This window comes from Canis lupus, chromosome 22 (assembly GCF_048164855.1).
Source record: "Canis lupus baileyi chromosome 22, mCanLup2.hap1, whole genome shotgun sequence".
In the NCBI taxonomy this organism is placed as follows: Eukaryota; Metazoa; Chordata; class Mammalia; order Carnivora; family Canidae; genus Canis; species Canis lupus.
This window is the reverse complement of record NC_132859.1, coordinates 31438948-31463869: the sequence shown is the minus strand read 5'-3', so window position 1 is coordinate 31463869 and position 24922 is coordinate 31438948. Positions and strand designations below refer to the sequence as shown.

The 24922-nt window shown below is 39.5% G+C and overlaps 1 protein-coding gene across 1 annotated transcript in view; it reads left to right on the top strand.

Moving 5' to 3' along the window:
• Positions 1-13673: 13673 nt before the first annotated feature.
• The window catches only part of ZNF385D (zinc finger protein 385D), an 897042-nt gene continuing 885793 nt past the window's right edge, over positions 13674-24922 (top strand). Inside the window, exon 1 of the mRNA XM_072792941.1 lies at positions 13674-13819. Within this exon, the coding sequence (XP_072649042.1) occupies positions 13714-13819 (106 nt within the window). The 5' untranslated portion in view covers positions 13674-13713. The remainder of the gene's footprint in view (positions 13820-24922) is intronic.

The window sequence follows — 24922 nt, the reverse complement described above, 5'->3', positions numbered from 1 at the left end:
CAGCCTGACAACTGAGTATTTGAAAATGATCTCTGGGAACTTCTTTTTACAAGTAATTTTTCAACTGATGAGAAACATTTAGTATTGCTATATACCATGACAAATTTTCATGAAGATGCCAGCTTAGGTGACAAGTTGAGACTGAAATCCCAGCCATGCACCCTGCCATGAGACTGCCTCCATCCAGAAGAAGGGGGACATTTTTCCTGAACTTCAGAGCAGAGGGAATCAGAAACCTTTACTCATTTCCCACAGTCCCATGAAAATATCACAACATTCCTCTGGAGCCAGACACCATTTCCAAAGAAATATGGAGCAGGAAGACGTTTGGAGAACAGAAGCAGCCCTAAAGGAAATTCAAACTTTGAGTTGATGGAATATTTACTCAAACAATATTATTTGAAACTGGAAGAGATTGAATTAAATTTTATTTTAAATTTAATTCTTCCATCCTCTTCTTTTCTGCCTTCCCCTTCATTCCATCAGCAGGGACAGGTCTCACTAGGAAGTTGTTGAAGATTAAGACTCAGATGAGCTACTTTTGTATTTGTTTTTGTACATTGTGAAGGCCAAGAGCAAGTCACCCTTGATGTGCTGCTTTGGCATACAGGTTATTTCAAGCTGAAAACAATCAAGGCCCAAAAGACTCAGGAAGAAACTTTGATCTCCCCATTAAATTGCTGAAAGACTGTAGAGGCACCTGTTCTGGGAAGAAAATGATCACCACAGATAACTACAGCATAATGTGAACTTGGTGTGGTAGACAAGGAGGAACTTAGCAAAGTCTGTTAAAATTTCTCTCTTTGTCCCATTGTTTCTGGAAGGCCTAGTGAACATGTATTCACTAGACTAGAACATCTAGTCTTTTTCATTTTTCTGTGAATAGCTTTCCTTCCTTTTGAAGTACCAGACCCCTACCTCCTTCTCCTTAGTTCAGGATGATATATATATCTGATTTTGCCTCTCTTTGAAATCTCACGTCTGTGTGGGTTTCTGGTATGTATGTAATTAAATTTTATTTTCTCCTGTTAATTAATCTCATATCAATTTAATTCTTCTATCTAGTCTAAGGGTAGAGGGATTATTTTCTTCTCCAACAACATCTTAATTGTGGCATATGAATGTCACTACATAGGTAAAATTTGCCACATATTCCAAAGGGTACGAATTAACCATAATAGGAACTTACACATGATGGCACACCACACGTATAAAGTATATGTTCTTGTCCTGGAATTGCTTACAATCTAAACTGCAGAAAATTAACATTGATATAAACATTTCTGAATATAAGTAAAGCAATTCTGAGTTCATTACGCAGTTAGTGAATATTGTTCATTTGCACAATTAAATTGTATGCAATCTTTCCTTAATTATCTTTCTCTATTTTAGACATTTTAAAATTCATGAGATATAACAATAAATACAATAAAACCTTTCCAGTTTTAAAGAATTTTAGTTAGTATACTATAAATAAGTGTGGATCAAGAACCGTATAGAGAAAGAGATGTAAATAGAACAACTGCCTTTTCTTAGTTATTTTAGGAAATTTATCAAAATGTGAACTTAATTTCTGTTCAGGGCTAGAATTCTAATTGAAGTAGGCTATTTCCTATATGGTATAATTTGCATAGTAATATTTTTTCTTTTTCTGATTATTGAAATTCAACCATTAGTGATTCATTCTCTAGGTGCAAGCATTGTGGTCTTTCTGTAGGCCTTTTAAAATGCAAATGCACATGGAAAAGTGCAACCAAATTAATTTCTTTACAATTTAGAATGGTTGCAAATATCAGATGGATTCTTTTCTCAGCATAGCAACATAAATGTTTCTAGGTGTTTGAAGTGAAATACACAAAGTAAGACATTAAAAGTTGGAGAGAAGGCAAATTTTCAGAAAAATGAGTGGAAAGACATGCTAGAATCCAGTAGCCTGTACTTCACAATTGTAGCTATTGGCACTCCTTTTATTTTTTTAAATTCTGTAAGTATGTAGGTGCTAACTGCTTTAATGACCACAGCATCTTATGAACTGAAGAATAAAAGAGAACATTCTGACAAGATATTTGGCACATGGTGACACTTTCAGACCCTTGGACATTAGACTCTTCCATTGTTCCTCTGCTTCAAATCTACAGATAACAAGGAGGGAGAGAGAAGGAGTGAACAGGCATTTGCACAAAAACCCCAGAAGATTTTGGGGCCCAGACTTGAGGCCAGTGTTTTCTGTTGATATTTTCCCGGTCAAAAGTAATCATAAGCCTTTGGATGCCAGGGGCTTGGGAAAAGTAGTTTTTCCCTGTTCCCAGGAGATAAAGGAGATCATTTGGTAAACATACAGTACTTTCCTGCCACTATTAGGTTTCAGAATTATTAGTAGGAATAATCATCTAAAAGGCAAAAAAATCTTTAACATCTAAAGTAGATCAGAAATTTGTTCAGCACTACATATGATTTTCCACATTGAGGCAAGCATCTTCTGAGTCATATATAACATTTCCCATCAATAGTAAATCAATAAGTACTAATTGAATTCCTATTGTAGCAAATATGTAAAATCACCACTTTCATTAATACCTATGCTCTACATATGTGAGACTCTGTCTTGCCTACACTAATAATTTAAGTACAGCAAGTGTATTAGATAGAAAACGTTATCTGCTATGTTCAGATCAGTTAAAAGGGCATACATAACTCAAGCATTTTTTTTTTACTTAGTACATATAAATGCATATTCACCATTTTTTATGTAGGGCAGAGATATTCCTTTTAGTGTAAGTGTTCATTGTCATCTATCTTTTGTAACTTGATGCATATTTTACCTGGTGCACATTCTGTGGGTTTCCTGTCCAGCTACTCTCCTTTCCCGTGCTGCCAAGAGATTTTTAAATTTTTTTCCCCTGGTGTCTTCCCATTTCCCAAATGAATCAGGTGATTTCCCACCTTATCAGCAAATGATGTTGGGTATTTAACTGAGTCCTGGCCAATGAGATAGAAAAGAAACCTGAAGAGCTTCTTTGAAAGATGTCTTTGCTCTTAAAGGAGCAAATGCACAAGAACTCCCAGGTTCCCTTTCAGCCTTTGGCTATTGATTTATGAGAGTGGGATGCCATGAACTGCTGCAACCACTTTGATTCAATGAAGGAAGTCTGCCAATAAAGTATAAATGGCTGGATAGAAAGGTGGGAAAAGGATGATTTGATTAAGTTGTCATATCTACCTCAGGACTCTGGCTAGCTGGAATAATAAGCCCATTATTATTTTGCCTTTCAAGTAGAATTTGTTATTTCCAGCTGAAACATCTTAATTAAAATACCACAAATCCTAGTTTGTTTCTTTAACTTGCAGTGAGATATTAAACACATTCATTAAGATATGCCATGTGAACAGTCCTTCGAGACTGTTATGATTTTTCCAATCTTTTACAAATGTCTCCTACTTAATTCAAAAGCAGATCTGTTTTTTGGTTAGTTGTTTTTTTTTTTTTTTTTTTTTTTTTGAGCAACTCATCTTTTTTTTTTTATTCTCCAGTTTTATTGAGAAATAATTGACATACATCATTGTATACATTTAAACTGCATAGCATGATAGTTTCATTTAGAGTAGGTTCAGCTAACATCCACCTTCTCATATAAATAAAATAAAAAGAAAATAAAGAAAATCCTCTCTCTGATGAGAACTCTTAGGATTTTCTCTCATAACAACTTTGCTACATATCACACGTAGCAGTATTACAGTCATCATGTTGTACATTATGCCCTAATACTTATAACTGGAGTTTGTAACTTTTGACTACCTTTCTCCAATTCCTGCTCCCCAACCCCCATCCCTATCTCTGGTAACCACAGGTCTGATCTCTTTTTCTTGAGTTTGGGTTTAAAAAACATTTAAGATTCCACATACAAGTGAGATCATATAGTACTTCTCTTTACTCTGACTTACTTCACTTAGCATAGTGCCTTCAGGATCCATCTATGTTGTCACAAATGGATTTCCTTGTTTTTGTGGATGAATAGTATTCCAGTATGGATATTAATATTCTCTATCTATCTGTCTATTTATCTATCATCTATATCTGTGTAATCTATCACAACTTCTTTATCCATTCACCCATCTATGAAGACTTATGTTGTTTTCATATCTTGGCTATTATAAATAATGATGATATGAACAGAGGAGTGCAGATATCTTTTTGAGTTAGGGTTTTCATTTCCTTTGGATATATCCCCAAAAGTGGAACTGCTGGATCATATGGTAGTTTAAATCTTTTGAGGACTCTCCATATTATTCTTCATTAGTGGCTATACCAGTTGATAGTCCCACCAATGGTACACAAGAGTTCCTGTTTCTCTACATCCATGCCAGCATTTGTTATATCTTGTATTTTTGATGATGACCATTCTAACAAATATGAGGTGATATCTCATGGTGGTTTTAATTTGCATTTCCCTAATGATGAGTGATGTTGAGCATCTTTTCACATACTTGATGAGCTTTTGTAAATCTTCTTTGGAGAAATATCTGTTAAGGTTCTTTGCCCATTAAAAAGATTTCCTGTTGAATTATATGAGTTCCTTATGTATTTTGGATATAACCTCTTATCGGATATATGATTTACATTTTTTTCCTCATGGCCATCTCAATAGATACAAAGAAGCATTTGATAAAATGCAGAATCCATTCCTGATTTTAAAAAAACCTCTTAAATTAGGCATAGAAAGAATATATATATCAACATATAAAGGCCATATATGGCAAGTCCACAGCTGACATCATACTCAGTACTTCAAAAGATTGAAGGCTTTTCCTCTAACATTAGGAACAAGACTGGATGTCCACCCTCACCACTCCTAATCAACATAGTACTAGAAGTTCCAGCTGGAGTGTTAGGCAAGAAAAAAAAAAAAGCATCAGAATTAGAAAGAAATAGAAGTGTCTCTATTAGCAAATTACATGATTTTTTATATGGAAAATCCTAAAAACTCAACCAAAAAAGTATTAGATCTAATCAAGTTGCAGGACACAAAATTAACATACAAAAGTCAGTGGCATTCCTATACATGAATAATGAATTTTTTTGAGAAAGAAATCAATCTTTCTAGCATACAAAGAATTAATTTAACTATGGAGGAAGAAGATCTCTACTCTAAAAAGTATAAGACATTGATAAAAGAAATTGAAGGCCTGTATGGAAAGGTACTTATGTTCATGGATTGGAAGCATTATTACTATAAAAGTGCCAATTCTTCCAAAAAAAAAAAAAAAACATTTATAGATTTAATGTAATTCCTGTCAAAATTTCAATGGCATTTTTTTTTTTTTTTACAGAAGTGGAAAACACACTCCTAAAATTTATACAGAAGCATATAAGATCCTGAGTAGTCAAAGAAGTCCTGAGAAAGAAAGACAAAGCAGGAGGCATCAAACTTAATGATTTCAAATTATGGTATAAGGCTATCGTCCTCAAAACAGTATGGCACTGGCATTTGGGGAGCATATGCAAAGCACTGAATTTAATTTTCTTAGAGGCAACATGTCTTTTTTCACCTTCATATTTCATTATTTTATGTAATGTTTAAGTAAAATATACAACTCTAATTAAGTACAACAAAATTGGCTGAATCCCGGTAAAAGTTTACTGTAAGTGGTAGGAACAGTATTTGGAAGCACACTAAAAAGTAGCCTTCACCACTCAGAGCTTTCAGAAATAGGGGGTTTCTGATAGCCTAGAGGTTAGGGTAGAAGATAGAAAGTGATTAAAAATGGTTTTGAGATTCCAAGTCTAACAAGAATGAGATACCACTGCACTATAAGCAAAAGAGAAGTCAGTGGGAGGAGATGTTGCTGAAGAAGACACACAGAGTTTGAGGTGATGGGGATTTATGAGTGACCATGTTCATTCTTGTAAACATTCAGGATAGCAATGCTTTCAAAAAACCAAGAGTACAAATTTCCATATATCTCCCTGAGATATGAACAAGCTGAAATATACATAATTTATACATATATATTTGAGAGAAACATCACTCTCTGCTAATTTATACAACTATATAGCAATCAATACATTAGTTATGGAATAGATTTGTGTTTGGGTGGAAAAATAAAAGTGTTTTGAAACATGAATGGATTACATATTTAGCACATCATGCTTTTATGTGATTTTTCTTTTTCTGCAAAATGTTGTGAGTTTATTACATACATACCACTCCATGAAGTTCCTCTATGTATGTAGTTCAGGTCATGCCTCCCATTCAATTGGTTTCAATAACATATCACTGTCTCAAGGCTGTGTCCTTGAAAATGGCTCCCACTGTGGGAGTGGTGTGTAGAACATACATTTCAGGGACAAGGAGAGGATGAGGAGCCTCTGATTGACTGAATCTAGCTCTCAGGTCAATCAGTGGTCACATCCTCTTGATGGCCTCCTCTAATGTAAAATCACTCCTTTGTCAGTTTATTCTTTTTCTTTTAACTTCTCATTCATTGATTGAAAAAGATCTAGGATCCCCAATCACAAATATGTTCTGTATTTGGCCATTACATTGATCTTCCGTAGTTAACATGTACTTAGATCTATTTTCTGTTGACCGTAGTCTCCTCTTCAATATCCAATCTTTAATTATTTTAAGCCAAGATTTTGCTGTAGTTTTATATGTTTTTTTTTCATTAGCACTTGCAGAATTTCACTAGTAATGGGGAAGAACTTTAAAGCAATTTTTTATCAGAAAATATTTTAATCACTGGCCCTTTTCTGAAACCCTGTGAGGTTTTTACTGAGTATTTTTGTTTATCTCTTCCAGTAGAATAGACACATTGGTGCTGAGGCCACACATACAACAAATGGAAGGAAATTGGCATTAAAGGTTTTCTGAAAAAAATTAGAAATAATCTGATCCATATATCAGCATAGCATAATTCAGTGTTGATGGGGCTCAGGGCAGGCTACCCCAAGATATGCCACTTTGGTGTATTGATGATTTTGAATTAAAGTTACTTAAGAAACAGCCAGTGTAGGAGGAACACTCTAACTCTCCTCTGTCTGCCTAAAATTAGGAAGTAATTACTCCATGTGAAGGGTGTTCTCCCTGCACCTGGAGAGTAGAAGGCATTCTTACTACCACATATGAAGCCAGGGCCCTGAAGCTCTGTAAGGAAGCCTTGTTGCTTCATTAATTTGCTACACCACCCTCAAGCTGCTTTGTCTTCCAGATTCTTCACAAATTGTTTCTTAATCTAAAAGGTTTCAAAGCTGCCTGCTTTGGTCAGTTCTTTTGAGTTTTATATTTCTATGAGCACATACAAAAACAAAATTTGTTTTTTTCTTCGGTTAACCTGCCTTGTGTCAATTTAATTATTAAACTAGCCGAAGAACCTAAAAGGGAAGGAAGAAAAAGTTTTCTCCTCCTGCAGTGCTGAGTCATTTGGTCAGAGACAGCTTGGAAAGATGTTAGTAGACAGCAGTCACACTCTTGAGAGTAGGGAGGAGAATTGCTTCAAGATATTCCCGAAAGATATTTGCTCCAGGAGAAAACTGTGTCACAGAAACACTATAGCAGTGATTCTCAAATTTGAGTGTACATCTGAAACTATACCTGGGGGGCTTATTAAAACAAGGGCTACTGGGACCTACAGAATTTCTGGTTCAGTAGGTCAGGGTGGATCCCAAGAATGTGCATTTCTAGTAAGTCCCCAGGTGATGGTGATACTGCTGGGCCAGGGACAACACTTTGAGAAATACTGCCTTACAACAGTGTCTAGAAAGATAGGTTAGTATTAGGCAGGAACTAGAGAAAATTTTGCTTCCAACTTCTTTTAGTTGTACACAGGTTAATTTTCATAAAGCAGCACTTCATATTTCTAATTTGCTAAAAAATTTCACTATTTTCTGCTAAATAAAGTTATAATAATGAACTAGACATCAAAAATCATTAGCAGTGTCCCTAACCTTTGACCTATGTTCTTGACATACTAGTTCACTTGTTGGCCCTCAAAATAATTTCAAAGCCTTCATGCTTTACTCACCCAGAGTACCCATCACAGTACCTTGCAAATAATATTTATTAAAATAATTGCTGCATTCGAGATAGATTTCTTTGGGTTGCTATAAAGCAGTAATAAAGAAATACTCAAATACTTGGGCAGGTTTGTTCTATAGGCTTCTCTGTGAACAAAATTCTGATTATGAGGAATGACAGATGGATGTGACAGTACAAAGACCTGCTTCTCTGTCCTCAGTTCAGGATAACTCTGAAGGTTCCATTCAGCCCAGAGCTCTTGTGGAATCGGTGGAGGCCTTTGTTGAGACTGCATTGGAATTCAACTTTTTTACTCAGTTCTTCCTTTTCTTTCTCATAGGCGTTGACCTCAAGGGCTCTCCCTAGTAAACTTCCTGCACAGAAATTTCCCTGTCTCCAGAGTCTGTTTCCTGAAGAACCCAACTTAAGACAAAAAGCATGGGGACTGACAGCATTTATTAACTCTATTTTGCTGTTTCAGAGACAACATTTTAAAGTGGAAATTAAATGTGCTTTCTAATCAGAGAGATTGAACTTTATTAGGTATCATCTCAGAGAAGTTGCTTTACCTCTCTGAACATGTTTTCTCATCTTGGAAGTGATTTTACTAGGTTGAAGACCATCCCACTGCAGGCACTCAGTACAGGGAGGCCTATAAGTGGCTAAAGCTGAATCACTACAAGGCTAAATATCTAGAGCATATTGTCTGAACTCCTCCCACATGTGCTTTTTATTTTTGCGTTGTAATACTGTGTCTTGATTTGTAGTAAAGCTTCCTCTTAAAAGCCACATGAATTCCAAAATACTTAATATTCCAGGGATGAGATTTTTCCCTCAATTTTGGGAGCAGGAGCAATTTTTATAGCACGAGAGACTGAGATTTACAAATCTTCATCTCAGTGACAGTTGTGTCACATTAATGACTCCTTCTCAGTGGCTTCTAAGGCTGAGAACCTGGCTCTTCGTTCATTCACAGTATTGGTGTTGACCTACTCTTTGCTGTCCTTCCTTGACCCAGTTTCCTCTTTCCATGATCTGATTTCATTGTTATGGTATTGGCATTTTATTATAACAATCATTTTAGAAAGTGTTGGGCTAAGCATAAATTGATGTCCAGATTTTGATCTTGAATATTTCCTACACTAAATACCATCTTTATTTTGGTGAACTTGATCAGACTTTCCCTATAATCCTTGTCCATTATTCACCTTTGTGTTTAATTTATAGCCTTTTAATCTTGAACTCTATATTCAGCTATCATACCTGAGGTGAGTACCAACCCTAAATACCAGCTACTGAGTATTTAGTACTTATTATGTATCAAACATAATATTAAGTGCTTTACAACAGGGGTTTACAAAGAGCAGTCTCTAGGCCAGAAGCATCAGTATCCCTGGTAAACTTGTTAGAAACTCAAATTTCTGAGACTCCTCTAAGATCTAGTAACGCACACTCTAGGGGTGAGACTTAGCAATTTGTATTTTGACAAGCCCCCCAGGTGATTCTCCTGAATGCTCTAGTTTGAGAATCACTGCTTTGCCAATATTATTTTATTATGAAGGCCTAAAACTGGAAGGAAAATAGTCTTATCCCTGTTTTACAGTTGAGGAAACTAAGAATCCGAAATATTAGGTGAATTGTGCAAGGTCTCACACATTCTAGATGGCAGCATGGCAAACTGACCTCAAGTCTGAAAGACTTTGAGAGTCCATCCTCCCAAGTTCTATTCCATGAAACTCCTCATTGCTTGATCTCATATAATTTCTACTTTGTTGATTACTAAACTTGGGTAAGCCATGCTGCATACTTTGTTTCTGTACGTTTGTCTTTGAATTTCACTAGGCAAACAACAAAAATGCTGGTTAACTTCATTATAATAAATGTATATATCTTACCCCTGAGGTAGCTTCCCATATGGTAGGATCACTTGGTGATCTTTCTTCCCATCTCTTGTGGGTTCACTGTGTTATCCCTGTCAAAACTTGTTCCAGATATCCTCTACTTTTTTCAGGCTCACAGTGCTATTTCTTCAGTAGAATTCCCATTGCTGTTTTCCTAGAGATCCAGGGACAAGATAATGTAAGCCTTTCTTATATCCTGCCATTCCACTTTAGAATCTCAGTACATCTTCTTGTTTCTATTCCTGTGTCGTTTCTTCTAAGGAACGGGTGACCCTTTTCTCTGTTAAGATTGATTACCTAACTCCTGGTTCACTAGTTCTGTTTTTTCTTTTCAGATATTGCTCAATCAATTCTCCCCTTCTCTCACCTGGAACTTCTTTCCCACATATTTGGCCCTTTAATTTCATCAAAAAAGTATGTTTGGACTTTCCGTTTTCTAAAGAGGAACAACCTTACTCAATCCTGCTATCAGCCCTCTCTACCTTCAATCTCTGTCTTTTGTCTTCAGTTGATTGTCATAGTTCTTTAAAGAATAATCTAAAATTCTTCTTTAATTCCTTTGCCACTCGTAATAGTGATACTTTTTGGTGCAACAATACTCTTGAAAGTAATCAATTAACTTTTTGTTAAATCCTCCTCCAAAACAAACCCTTCTCCAAAATAAATCTACAACCTCCCTCAATGGCTTTAATGTTTCTCCTTTAATACCTCTGTCCCATTTGTTATCTGTTGTCCGTTCTATCTCTGTAACAAAACTTTTCCCTAACTTGGTTTTCACAACACTGAAATAACAGAGCCCACTTAGCCATCTCTTCCCATCTTTTTCGTTGTGATTTGGTGTTTCCTATTCTATAAAATTATTAATTCATTCAGTGAACATTTTTAGAGGCTACTATGTGTCAGGTTAGTGCAAAAGTGAGAAAACAGTACATTATCTCAGTCCTTAAAACTGCCTTATGCAGAGAGTACTGTTATCCATATTTCATGGATGCTGATTCTGAGTAACAGGAAGCGACATAGTTCTAAGCTTCTGTCCTAAACACTTTATGTTTCTTTCTCTATTCAACTTCACTAACTTTACAGTCTCCAAAAATTTAACTCTCTCTATATGCCCAGAGCTCTAAAAAATGAAAGTGAACACAAGCTCTAACCCAGAATTTATTTCCTCAAAGCAAGGCTTCTATTCCTAACTATGTAATCATCCATACCTGAACATCTCCCCCAAACCTCTGACTAAAAGTATCCAAAGAGAATTGATTATCTGATAGCCTTTCCCCAATAAACATAAAAATATAACCAACTGTAAGTTTCGTTTTTGACTTGTCAGTTCTTAATGGTACTATTTCTAGTACTGCAGGCACAAAACCTTAGAGATCTCTTGAATAAATCTCTCTCCTCCACACAATTGCTATGTAATACTGTTAATTTTGTCTCCTTTTAAAGATCTTTATGTTTCATTTCCCACAACTGGTATCATTGTTTGTATCTTTATGATCTCTTACCTGTGGCTTCCACTGCCTCCTAAGTGTTTTCTACAACTCTATTTTCTGCTTATTAGTTCATTCCATTATCTTTTTTTAAATCAAATCTTCTTGCTGTATTTTTTATTATGGTGGTTCCTTGCTCAACCCTTCTAAAGTGAAGTACGAACTGCCAAGGGTAGCAGTCATAGCACCTGCTAACCTTTCAGGCTGTTGCTTCCACCTTCTTCCATGCAGTGTATGTTTGGATCAAGGGGTCCACTACTCCCCATACTTTGCTGCTCTTACACTTTCACCTTAAATGTTTACTTCTGCCTGATGGAATCATATCACATTTAAAGGTTTGTCTAGAATGACTTTTCTTCTCTGAAGTCTCTTCAGACCTTGCTGCCTTTTAAACTGCTAATGTGTTTGGTATTCTCTTGCGGTACCGCAGACTGCCTAATATGATGTTTATTGGTATATGTCAAATTGTTCTTTCAAAGCAGGAACTGTGTCATATTCTATTCACCCCAAGAAAGGCCTTCATCATGGCAAAGACTTACTAACACTTGCTGAACTGAAATGACAGGGTGAGTATTTAAATCCAGACAAAAACATGTGGAGAGAGAGGATCAAACCAAGCTAACATAGTCATGCTAAGTAGTTCTCTCTATTTCTTCTAGGCATTTACTCTTCTTGTTTGTTTGTTTGTTTGTTTTTTTATTAGCTTGAGAAGTGATTTAACTTCTTGATAGTACATACTTGACCAGTGCTGCATATCTGCTAAAGTCAACAACTGGCTCAGAGGATGAATAGACTACACTTGAGAGGGTGTTACTTAGGATTTTCTTTCTAAATGTGTTTGTGCAGTGGTCACTGCTGATTATTTTTGAGAGCTTATCTTAAGGACATATAGCAAATTACCATTATCTTTATACATTTTCTTCAACGTTAGTATTCCTAATAATTTTCTCAACAGCAATGACTAATGGCAATAATGACAGCATTGTATATGTGGCACACTTTATACTTTGCACTCCGCTCATCTTTATGTTATTTGGCCTTCCCAGCATGCTGAAACCCCATGAAAGACAGTGTCTCGGTAACTTGTTATTTCAGATCCTCTTACAAATAGTGGCTCAGCTGATATCAGAAAGCAAGTTTATACTGTTTGTGTTTTGCAACTCAAAATGTGGTCCTTGGATCTGCTGCCTCTGCCACACCATTAGACCTGGAGGGAATCTCAGGCCCTACTCCAGACCTATTTATTTGAAGAGAATCTGAACTTTTCACCAGAGTCCCTAGATGATTAGTGTGCACAGCAAAGTTTGAGAAACACCCCCCTACCTCCTAAGAAAGGACAACAGAGGGTGTGTTTTCATCCCCAGGGTACTATAGTTGGGGGCGGGGGGAGGTTAGGGGTAAGGGTAGAGAGAGAGAGAGAGAGAGAGGCAGGGAGGGAGAAACAGGAGGAGGAAGGACAGAAGCATTTGGTCAAGGAAGAAAAAATCCCAGTAGGGCTTGGGTCCCTCAAGAGAGGTGAGAACTGGGGTTTTGTGGAGGAGGGACTTTCCAGTGTATTTTCAGTGTCTTCACCCTATCACTTTGTATCTGTACCCAGGTTGGAGGCTCACTGTTAAAAAAAAAAAAAAAAAAAAAGGCGGAGTGGGGTAGGAGTTAGGGTGGGGGGTGGAGCTGTTTTCAGGTAGAACAACGCAACCGGGGAGGGAGGATAAAAGACCTAAGCCGAAAAGGAAAGCCCCTTTTCTGAGCCTCCTGGAGCAGCTCAACGAGCTCATTTCCAATCCCTCTAGTTTCTGGGTGCATTTCTCTTCCTCACGTTTGCCCCTAAACACCCAGGATCCGCTCACCCCATTAAAGCTAGTTGCTCGCCTCTGGGCTGCTTCGTCTCTCCGCAGTCTCGGTCTTTCCCCGGCACCCCGGGCCGGGCCCTCCCTCCGCGCCCGCTCGCACCTCTCCACCGGCTGCACCTGCGGCTCGGGCTGGGGCTGGGCTGGGGCTGGGGCTGGGGCTCGGGCTCGGGCTGGGGCTCGGGCTGGGGCTCGGGCTGGGGCGCAGGCTCGGGCTCGGGCTGGGGCTCGGACGCGTGCGGAGCGCCGCGGGGCGAGGCGGAGGCAGAGGCAGAGGCAGAGGCGCGCCGGCAGCCACCCCCGCGCCAGCCCGCGCCTGGGGGCAGCCCGCGTGGCGCTCGCCTCAGGGACTGCTCCCCGCGGCCGCCGCCGCCCACGCCGCGCGGAGAGCAGCAGGGCCGGAGCTGCAGGCGGGCAGCTGCGCGCCCCCGGGGCCGGCCAGCCCGGGCGGCCGCTCCTCCCGATGCCGGGGCCGGGGCGCCGGGCGGCTGCGGGCAGGAGGATGAAGGGCTCGGCGGGAGGAAGGAGAGAGAAGCTGCTGGGGCCCACGAAAGCTCAGCCCAGCCACGGTAAGTTGAGCGCAAGAGAGGCGTCTGGGCTCGGGTGGCGGAGTTGGCTGGGCTGCTGGACGTGGGGCTGGGCTGGCGTCCCCGCGAGCGGCGAGGCGCACGCAAGGGGCATCTGCAAGGTCCACGCCGGGACGCCCCCGGCCCCGTGCGCCCTGCCCTGGGGCTGCCCCGGTGCCTCTCCTGCTCCGCGCCCAGCAGCGACGTGAGCTGGGTGCAGGGGCCGAAGTGCAGGGCGCAGAGCTCCAGGGTCTCCGGCCCCCCACCAGGCGCCCACGGGGGCCGGGGGGAGGGGGGGCGACCGGGTGAGCCCGGCTCAGGCTGGAGTCGCGGGCTGGGCCCCCAGGATGGGCCTGTCTCCTAGTGGGTGTGTTGGGGGCGCGCTCCCTCCTCGGGAAACCTGGCGAAGTTGTTGGGATAAGAAGGCACAGCGGGCCAGCTTCGTGATGGTCTTTTCTTCTTATTTTCTCCCTTCTTCTTTGCCTTTATCTTCCCACCTTTCCTTCTTGGTTTCTTTTGAAGATCTTCAGGATGCACAGGATTTGCAAGCAACGTGGGGAGCTGCTGTGGGATAGGATGGCTTCCTCCAGGGGAATAATTTTAACGCGTAGGTTGGAGTTGGGAGGTTAAGGGTAAATCCGTGCCCCTGGATCTGATTGCCCTCCTGGTCCAGGAGGCTGAGTTCGAAGAGACGGCACAGTTCGGGGTACCTTGTGACTTCCTGCGTTTGGGGAGAAGTTTTATTGCCTGTACACATTGGGGTCAGAGGAAACCTGCCGTGCCCACTACAGTGCCGCGCCTTGTGAAACGCTCTATTCCCCATCTGTCCCCCTTACAGTTCAGGCTTGTCTGCATCTCACGTATTGCTGGAGATGATGTTTATGTCGGCTTTAGCCTGAGCTGCAGCTAAAGTAGCAAGGGGTGTGATGTTCCTGGGTGTGTGAGCACCCCCAAATTCTGGAACCTTGAACTGACTTCAGAGACTATGTTCTGTAGTTACACTAAGGAAGGACCCTCGAGCTGGTGCTCTTGTAGGACATTCGTTTGGTGCTTTCTGGGGGATGTCATGGGGGGAATTTCTCTCTTTTCTCTTGAGGCTGTTTGCTAGTTGTCTGTTTAAAGTGATTTTCATGTCCAGTCAATTCTGGTTCACCATGTTCTCTGAAACCAACTAGAAAAGTTTCTCTCTCTCTCTTTCTCTCTCTCTGGGTTTTCATATCACCCTTACTTGCTGGTACCAGTAGTTTAGTCACTATCCTCTGGTCTGTAAGCATGAAAGGCAAATATGGGTCATTTCAAATTATGTAGATTGATGCAGCACAGCGTGTCTGGGGTTTGCTGCAATTTCTCCACATTTCCTTCCAGATGTTCCTCAGAAATTAACTTGCGCACCCTATCCAGGAAGCTAAAACATAGACTGGGGGAATGGGCCATGTATTATCTTAGATTTCAGTAAATGAAATGCTGGAAGCTCTCTGTTAGGAGAAAGGAACCTAAGCCAAAATATAGGGTGTCTGGACTATTTTTGCTCTGGGACAAAGTGGCTAAAGGACCTTTGAGGTTATTTGACAGCAACAAGAACAGTAGTAATAATGACATCTAACATTTTTTTTTTCCCTAATCAGTGCACACCAAGCAGTGTATTAAGGGCTTTACAGCTCCTGTAAATACCTAACAACCCCAAAAAGGCAACATCTGTACATCTCCATTGTGTAGATAAGGAAAAAGAAACCTTAGAGATGTAAAATTTGGAAAAAATCGAGTTAATGTTGTAGAACTGAGGATTGCAGGACTCCAAAATTGGTTTCTTTAGCCCCTACACAATCTTGTTGAATCTTATTTGAAACGTGGGAGTATTATCTGAGTCCTAAACTCGATGAAAAAATTGGTATGGCAATAACCACATCATAGATTGATTCATTCACAGCTATTTAAAATGTTTAATATAACAGAGATGTTGAACTCAGACTTCAAATCAAATGAAAATTGTGCGGCATTTATGTAATTTGGTCTGCCAACTCTAGAGAGAGCTAAATGCTGAGGTCTTGGTGTTCCTCTTGACAGTGTTCCTTCTTTGAGCCCCTTTATTGTAAATCAATAGTGTAGTATAGCCTCTCTCTTAACAATGTGTGATTTATAGCATCCAGCATACCTGGTGCTGACATCACGTTTGTATGACTCTCTAGAGTTATCCTGAGGTCTATCTGGACACTCTTCTGTTTCAGCCAGTTTATAATTAATGCTCAGATCCTAACAAGATGTTGAATTTCTATTAGGAGATACTAGCAGCTTGTTTGAACATTTCCTTTCTATTTTCAACAGTATTTTCAAAACAATTACACCCCCTGCTGTGATTTGCTATTTACTAGGTGCATCAAAAGTTCAGTAATGAAAAATGTTTGTAATTCAAAAAAACATAGTGTCTCATCTACCATAACAACTTCAGCTAAAAGATTCACATCCAATTTAGGGCTTATTTTATCTGAAGTTTAATTAAGATGTTGCATTTCTTCCTGCAAAGTGTATCAGGTAGTTGGGTACACATCTTCCACTATTTTCTTGTAATCTCCAACTTTATAAATTCATTAGTGATGAGTTCTTCAGATAATTTATGTTAGTACTTATCTAAAGATTTTGAGGTTTTAAAACTAAGAGCAAGAACAACAAATAAGATGCATGTGTCATATTTCTTCACAAGCTGTAATTATGCTTATCTGGGGAATAGTGATGTATGTTAAGTCATAGATCTGATTTGCCTGCACATGAATGGAATTATCAGATGAAAGCATATAAATCCATTGGGATTCTAATGATATTCATACCCCAGATGTGAAAACTGCTTTGGAAAGTAGAGAATCTTTGAGAAGTTAAGCTATTTTACTATGTTTCATTGCACTTGCGTTGTATCTAATTGTTTTTTAATAAAACTACATTTCTCTAGTAAACTAGTGGTTACTCCTATGATTTCTTTTGTTTTAGGGTTAAATTGTATTTTCTAGTAGTAACTTAGCATTGCATCAAATATATATTTGCGTCTTTTCTCTTGATATATTTGAAGCCTAAAAAAATAGTATTTTGTCTACCGTAAACACTACATTTCTGAGTACATGTGGGTTTTAGGAGGAATATAAAAATAGTGTAGTAATAACTTGCCTAGAGGTTTTACTTTTTATTTTATTTTATTTTATTTTATTTTATTTTTTAAAGATTTTATTTATTTATTCATGATAGTCACACACACAGAGAGAGAGAGAGAGAGAGAGAGGCAGAGACACAGGCAGAGGGAGACGCAGGCTCCATGCAGGGAGCCTGACGTGGGATCCGATCCTAGGTCTCCAGGATCGCGCCCCAGGCCAAAGGCAGGCGCTAAACCGCTTCGCCACCCAGGGATCCCGAGGTTTTACTTTTTAGAAGTAGATACTGAGGTTGCTATAATCCTTAACATATTTAACCGTAGTAATGAAGTATTGAAGCTAATTATGAATATGAATTGTTGAATTGCAAAATACTTTATAAAGAATGTCTTATAAATGGGTTACCCTTATAATCACATGAACATCTGTTCTGTTTTCAAGTTTCATCTTTGCACAATAGGACTACTAGTTTATTTGATATTATTTGGTGATTTGAACAACCAGATCTCTGGAAAATGATTTAAACTCGATAAGCATTTGAGTCACATTGATATCACAAACTGAAGAAACTCATATTGGGGAACAATTTTAAATTTTGAATCTTTCAAGAGCTTAGAACACAAGGTAGGTAAGATTCCTTAGTTTTTTGACAAGTATTCTAAAGAGAGAGTCTGAGTAAAATATGGCTGTGGGTTGAACATCAAGCAAGCACTTCAGTAGCCTCTTAGGAAACCTTGATTTGGCTCAAATGGGGTTATGTGCCTGAAATTCATTAGTGTAATTAATCTTTTGAACAAGTGAATAACATATTTGAGATCATATAAAAAATTCCAGTATATTAAAAATGTATTATATATTCTAGGGCCTGCTTAAAAAATAGCAATAACTCCCCTTTCTGGATTGATCCAGCATTAACTAAAAATAAAGTTTGATGACAGAGAACTTTCAGGATATTGAGAGGTAGAGATGAATTAAATTTCTTTATGAAGTTTTTGTCCCATTTTAAATGTGATTTTAATCCTATCCAGATATTCTGTACCACTTTTAGTGTTTTGCCCAGATTAAAGATGGGATTCAAGAGTATCTTATTCCTTAACTTACTGATGAACTTGGTAGAGAATGCTAGAACAGCGTTCTAGAATGCAATAGGGAGCTCTAGACCATTTAATGATTTTATTACTTTGTCTATAGTGTCATCCAACCATGATTCTTTTTTTGCATTATTTGAAACTCAAAGGGGCAATTCTCCTGATCTGGAATTACATGTACCAAAGCAGGCAAAATATGCAGCATTCCTAAACTGGTCTTTTAAGTAAGAGGTTTGCAGTAAAGGAGAGTTCTTACCTTGCATGCATGTAGTTATGTAGCCCATCTTTCAGCAAACAGGACTAATCTTGGTATATCTTGATAAACCCTTAGACCTATATATCTCCATGAGAAGAACAAATACTAATACAGTGCAGTGTTAGGGAGGTCCATTTTAGGATTTAACTAAGGGTTTCTTATAATATGGGGTCAGATGTTCTCTGTTTGGTTTTTTTTTTTTTATAATCTTGTAATGTGTCCTTTTTTTTGTATCTAAAGAGTTAATCACTGTTGTTTTTATAATTATTTAAAAATTCTTAGAGATTTCTTTCTCCTTTAACAACCTTTCTTCTACCCTCAACTGAACGGAAATAAAAAAATAATGTAGTATTTACAGAGGAATACACTTGAAATCTCAGAAGGCATCCTGAAAAATCTAGATTTTAAAACTTTTTTGTGGAGAACAACTTTTATGAGTTGGTCTCTGAGTACCAAATCTATCCAGATCACCTAGAATTTAAAGAATAAAGGTTTCAGGTACTAGATTGAGTTCTCAGGTAGTTAGAAATTTAACATTCATAGTACAATTTGACATTAAAGTTATCGAGACAAAATAGTCATTTAACATGATGTAGCATTTAAGAATGTGAACTCAAGAACTAGAATGCCTATGTTCGAATCCTTGCTCTGTTACTTATAAACTATGAGAGTTTAGTCAACTTACTGTATGTTTCTTTGCCTTGTCTATAAAATGGTGATGCTATGTGACCTATCTTGTAGGTTTATTGGACACTTAAGACGTGCTTCAAATAGTGTCTAGTACAAAGTGAATATGCCATAGATATTAGTTATTTTTAATCACTGTCATGTATTAGTTTTCTGCCAGATTGCCACAAACTTGGTGGCTTAAAACAACAGAAATGTATTCTCTCATAATTCTGGAGGTCAGAAATCTGGCACCAGTATCACGAGGCTGAAATCGAGGTATCAGCAAGGCTGTGCATAGTCAGGAGGCTCTAGGGGAGAATCTGTACCCTGCCTCTTGCAGCTTCTGGTGGCTATTGGCATTCCTTGGTTTGTGGTCACACCACTCTGATCTCTGCATTTGTCTGTCCATTACCTTCTCCTCTGTGAATCTAATTTTCCTCTGCTTTTCTCTCATAAGGACATTTTTTTTATAAATTTATTTTTTATTGGTGTTCGATTTGCCAACATATAGAATAACACCCAGTGCTCATCCCATCAAGTGCCCCTCTCAGTGCCCGTCACCAAGTCACCCCATCCCCCCCTGCCCACCTCCCCTTCCACCACCCCTAGTTCGTTTCCCAGAGTTAGGAGTCTCTCATGTTCTGTCTCCCTTTCTGATATTTCTCACTCATTTTTTCTCCTTTCCCCTTTATTCCCTTTCACTATTTTTTATATTCCCCAAATGAATGAGACCATATAATGTTTGTCCTTCTCCGACTGACTTAGTTCACTCAGCATAATACCCTCCAGTTCCATCCACTTTGAAGCAAATGGTGGGTATTTGTCGTTTCTAATGGCTGAGGAATATTCCATTGTATACATAAACCACATCTTCTTTATCCATTCATCTTTCGATGGACACCGAGGCTCCTTCCACAGTTTGGCTATTGTGGACATTGCTGCTATAAACATCGGGGTGCAGGTGTCCCGGCATTTTATTACATCTGTATCTTTGGGGTAAATCCCCAGCAGTGCAATTGCTGGGTTGTAGGGCAGGTCTATTTTTTCCTCTTTGAGGAACCTCCACACAGTTTTCCAGATTGGCTGCACCAGTTCACATTCCCACCAACAGTGCAGGAGGGTTCCCCTTTCTCCGCATCCTCTCCAACATTTGTTGTTTCCTGCCTTGTTAATTTTCCCCATTTTCACTGGTGTGAGGTGGTATCTCATTGTGGTTTTGATTTGTATTTCCCTGATGGCAAGTGATGTGGAGCATTTTCTCATGTGTTTGTTGGCCATGCCTATGTCTTTCCTTTTCACGTCTTTTGCCCATTTCATGATTGGATTATTTGTTTCTTTGCTGTTGAGTTTAATAAGTTCTTTATAGATCTTGGATACTAGCCCTTTATCTTATATGTCATTTACAAATATCTTCTCCCATTCTGTAGGTTGTCTTTTAGTTTTGTTGACTGTATCCTTTGCTGTGCAAAAGCTTCTTACCTTGATGAAGTCCCAATAGTTCATTTTTGCTTTTGTTTCTTTTGCCTTCATGGATGTATCTTGCAAGAAGTTACTGTGGCCAAGTTCAAAAAGGGTGTTGCCTGTGTTCTCCTCTAGGATTTTGATGGAATCTTGTCTCACATTTAGGTCTTTCATCCATTTTGAGTTTATCTTTGTGTATGGTGCAAGAGAGTGGTCTAGCTTCATCCTGTGGATGTCCAATTTTCCCAGCACCATTTATTGAAGAGACTGTCTTTTTTCCAGTGGATAGTCTTTCCTCCTTTGTCAAATATTAGTTGACCATAAAGTTGAGGGTCCACTTCTGGATTCTCTATTCTGTTCCATTGATCTATGTGTCTGTTTTTGTGCCAGTATCATACTGTCTTGATGACCACAGCTTTGTAGTACAACCTGAAATCTGGCATTGTGATGCCCCCAGCTATGGTTTTCTTTTTTAATATTCCCCTGGCTATTCGGGGGTCTTTTCTGATTCCACACAAATCTTAAGATAATTTGTTCCAACTCTCTGAAGAAAGTCCATGGTATTTTGATAGGGATTGCATTAAATGTGTAAATTGCCCTGGGTAGCATTGACATTTTCACAGTATTAATTCTTCCAATCCATGAGCATGGAATATTTTGCACTCTCTCAGGCCTGTCTCCAGAGCTTCTTTAAACGTTTGATAGAATTCCCCAGGGAAGCCATCTGGCCCTGGACTTTTGTATCTTGGGAGGTTTTTGATGACTGCTTCAATTTCCTCCCTGGTTATTGGCCTGTTCAGGTTTTCTATTTCTTCCTGTTCCAGTTTTGGTAGTTTGTGGCTTTCCAGGAATGCGTCCATTTCTTCTAGATTGCCTAATTTATTGGCGTATAGCTGTTCATAATATGTTTTTAAAATCGTTTGTATTTCCTTGGTGTTAGTAGTGATCTCTCCTTTCTCATTAATGATTTTATTAATTTGAGTCTTCTCTCTCTTCTTTTTAATAAGGCTGGCTAATGGTTTATCTATCTTATTAATTCTTTCAAAGAACCAACTCCTGGTTCTGTTGATCTGTTCCACAGTTCTTCTGGGCTCTATTTCACTGAGTTCTGCTTGAATCTTTATTAACTCTGTTCTTCTGCTGGGTGTAGGATCTATTTGCTGTTTTTTCTCTAGCTAGGTGTAAGGTTAGCTTTTGTATTTGAGTTCTTTGCAGTTTTTGGATGGCTGCTTGTATTGCGATGTATTTCCCCCTCAGGACTGCTTTTGCTGTATCCCAAAGATTTTGAATGGTTGTATCTTCATTCTCGTTAGTTTCCATGGATCTTTTAAATTCTTCCTTAATTTCCCGGTTGACCCTTTCATCTTTTAGCAGGATGGTCCTTAACCTCCACGTGTTTGAAATCCTTCCAAACTTCTTCTTGTGATTTAGTTCTAATTTCAAAGCATAATGGTCTGAGAATATGCAGGGGACGATCCCAATCTTTTGGTATCGGTTAAGACCTGATTTGTGACCCAGTATGTGGTCTATTCTGGAGAAAGTTCCATGTGCACTTGAGAAGAATGTGTATTCAGTTGCGTTTGGATGTAAAGTTCTGTAGATATCTGTGAAATCCATCTGGTCCAGTGTATCATTTAAAGCTCTTGTTTCTTTGGGGATGTGCTTAGGGACCTATCTATTGTAGAAAGCGCTACATTGAAGTCACCAAGTATAAGTGTATTATTATCTAAGTATGTCTTCACTTTGGTTATTAATTGATATATTTGGCAGCTCCCACATTCGGGACATATATATATATTGATGATTGTTAAGTCCTCTTGTTGGATAGATCCTTTAAGTATGATATAGTGTCCCTCTTCATCTCACTAGTCTTTGGTGTAAACTTTATTTTATCTGATATAAGAATGGCTACCCCTGCTTTCTTTTGAGGACCATTTGAATGGTACATGGTTCTCCAACCTTTTATTTTCAGGCTGTAGGTGTCCTTATGTCTAAAATGAGTCTCTTGTAGACAACAAATAGATGGGTCCTGCTTTTTTATCCAGTCTGAAACCCTGTGCCTTTTGATGGGGTCATTAAGCCCGTTCACATTCAGAGTTACTATTGAAGGATATGAGTTTAGTGTCATCATGATACCTATTCACTCCCTGTTTTTGTGGGTTGTTCCATTGGACTTCCTCTTAAAGAGGAATTTTAAGAGTCCCCCTTAATATTTCTTGCAGAGCTGGTTTGGAGGTCACATATTCTTTCAGTTCCTGCCTGTCTTGGAAGCTCTTTATCTCTCCTTCCATTCTGAATGAGAGCCTTGCTGGATAAAGTATTCTTGGCTGCATGTTCTTCTCATTTAGGACCCTGAATATATCCTGCCAGCCCTTTCTGGCCTGCCAGGTCTCTGTGGAGAGGTCTGCTGTTACCCTAATACTCCTCCCCATAAAAGTTAGAGATTTCTTGTCTCTTGCTGCTTTAAGGATCTTCTCTTTATCTTTGGAATTTGCAAGCTTCACTATTAAATGTCGAGCTGTTGAGCGGTTTTTATTGATTTTAGGGGGGGATCTCTCTATTTCCTGGATCTGAATGCCTGTTTCCCTCCCAAGATTGGGAAAGTTTTCAGCTATGATTTGTTCAAATACATATTCTGGACCTCTGTCCCTTTTGGCGCCCTCAGGAACCCCAATTAAATGTAGATTTTTCTTTCTGAAGCTGTCATTAATTCCCTTAATCTATCCTCATGATCTTTTAATTGTCTCTTTTTTCCTCAGTTTCCCTCTTTGCCGTCAACTTGTCTTCTATGTCACTCCTTCATTCTTCTACCTTGTTAACCCTCATCGTTAGGACCTCTAGTTTGGATTGCATCTCATTTAATTGATTTTTAATCTCTGCCTGATTAGCTCTAAATTCTGCAGTCATGAAGTCTCTTGAGTCCTTTTATGCTTTTTTCTATAGCCACCAGTAGCTGTATAATAGTGCTTCTGAATTGGCTTTCTGACATTGAATTGTAATCCAAATTTTGTACTGTGGGAGAGAGGACTGTTTCTGATTCTTTCTTTTGAGGTGAGTTTTTCCTTCTAGTCATTTTGCTCAGTGCAGAGTGGCCGAAAACAAGTTGTATTGGGAAAAGGAGAAAAAGAGAGAAGAGAAAGAAGAAAAGAAAATGAAAAAGAAAAAGAAGGAAAAAAAAGAAGAAGAGAAAAAAAAAAAAGCTGGGGGGAAGCAAATAGAAATCAAAAAACAAAAAACAAGGGGGAGTATCTTCTGATTCTGTATACTATAAATCCCTCGACTTCCCCTGGAACTTTCCAGTGCTGTTTGGTCAATAATTTGTTTTCCCCTGTCCCTCTAGCTGGTCTTCTGGGATAGGGGCCTGCTGTGCTGATTCTCAGGTGTGTGCACTTGGGGGAGCTGCTCAGTCCCCTGCCTGGTGCAGGGGTCAGTGAAGGTTGTTTAACCTGTTTATCCGTTGAGGCCACTGTGAGGCTCAGTGGGGGTTGTTTATCCTGTGAGGCTACTGTGAAGCTCAGTGGGGGTTGTTTACCTTGTGAGGCCCCAGGAGGAACAACCCTGGTGGCGGCGGCCAGCTCTCCAGCCCTGGAGTCAGCTCCCGCAGTAACTATGGAGCTCTCAGTCTGCAGGGGCCTGGATGCTCCGGGGGCGGGGCCGCTGATCTGCTCAGCTTGGGGCCGCCAGGGGGCAGGAATGTCCTTGCTGACCTGTGCAGTCCTGGCTTCTGCCTGTCCTTGGGGGAGTGCCGGATCTTGGGCTGTGTCCTCGGAGCCCTGTGCTCCGGGGCCTGCGCTGTTGAATCATGCTCCCGGCCAGGCAGCTCCCTCCCGCGGAGCCTCCACCGGAGCCGGTCTGAGCTGCTCCTGGGACCGTGCAGCCCCCTCCACGCGGAGCCTCTGTCTCAGCCACTGCCAAGCTGCTCCTGGGTCCAGCCGTGCTAGCACTGCAGCCCTTTAGGGAGCTCGGCCGTGAGGTGTGGCGAGCTCCCTCCGGGGCGCATGTGCTCTGTTAGTGTCCCTGGGAGTCTGAGGGCATCCCCGCCCCTCCTGGGGTCCTGCTCTAAATCCTTGCCAGCGTCTTAAGGACATTCATGACTGCAGTTAGGGCCTGTCCTGATAATCCAGAATAATTTCTTACTTTAAGATCCTTAGTGTAATCATATCTACATTCTTTTTCCAAATAAGATGACATTACGGGTTCTAGGGGTTGGGATCTGAGGGGCTGGAGTGGGGATGGCGGGGTTGGGTGCACATTATTTTGCCTACTATAATCATCATCCTCATATTCTTATACTGTGGTAGTTGTATGAAAAGATGGCAGAACCAACATAAATAAGTTATGAAAAATATAGAAAGGATCAGAAATTTCATGTTTTTAAAGCAAATTGTCTTATGTTCAAATTTTGACCAGATTTTTGGATCAAAGACTTCAGAGCAATTAATTATTTTCTGTTCACTTTAACATAATGCAGTCAGTAAATATTTGATGAGTGGTTACT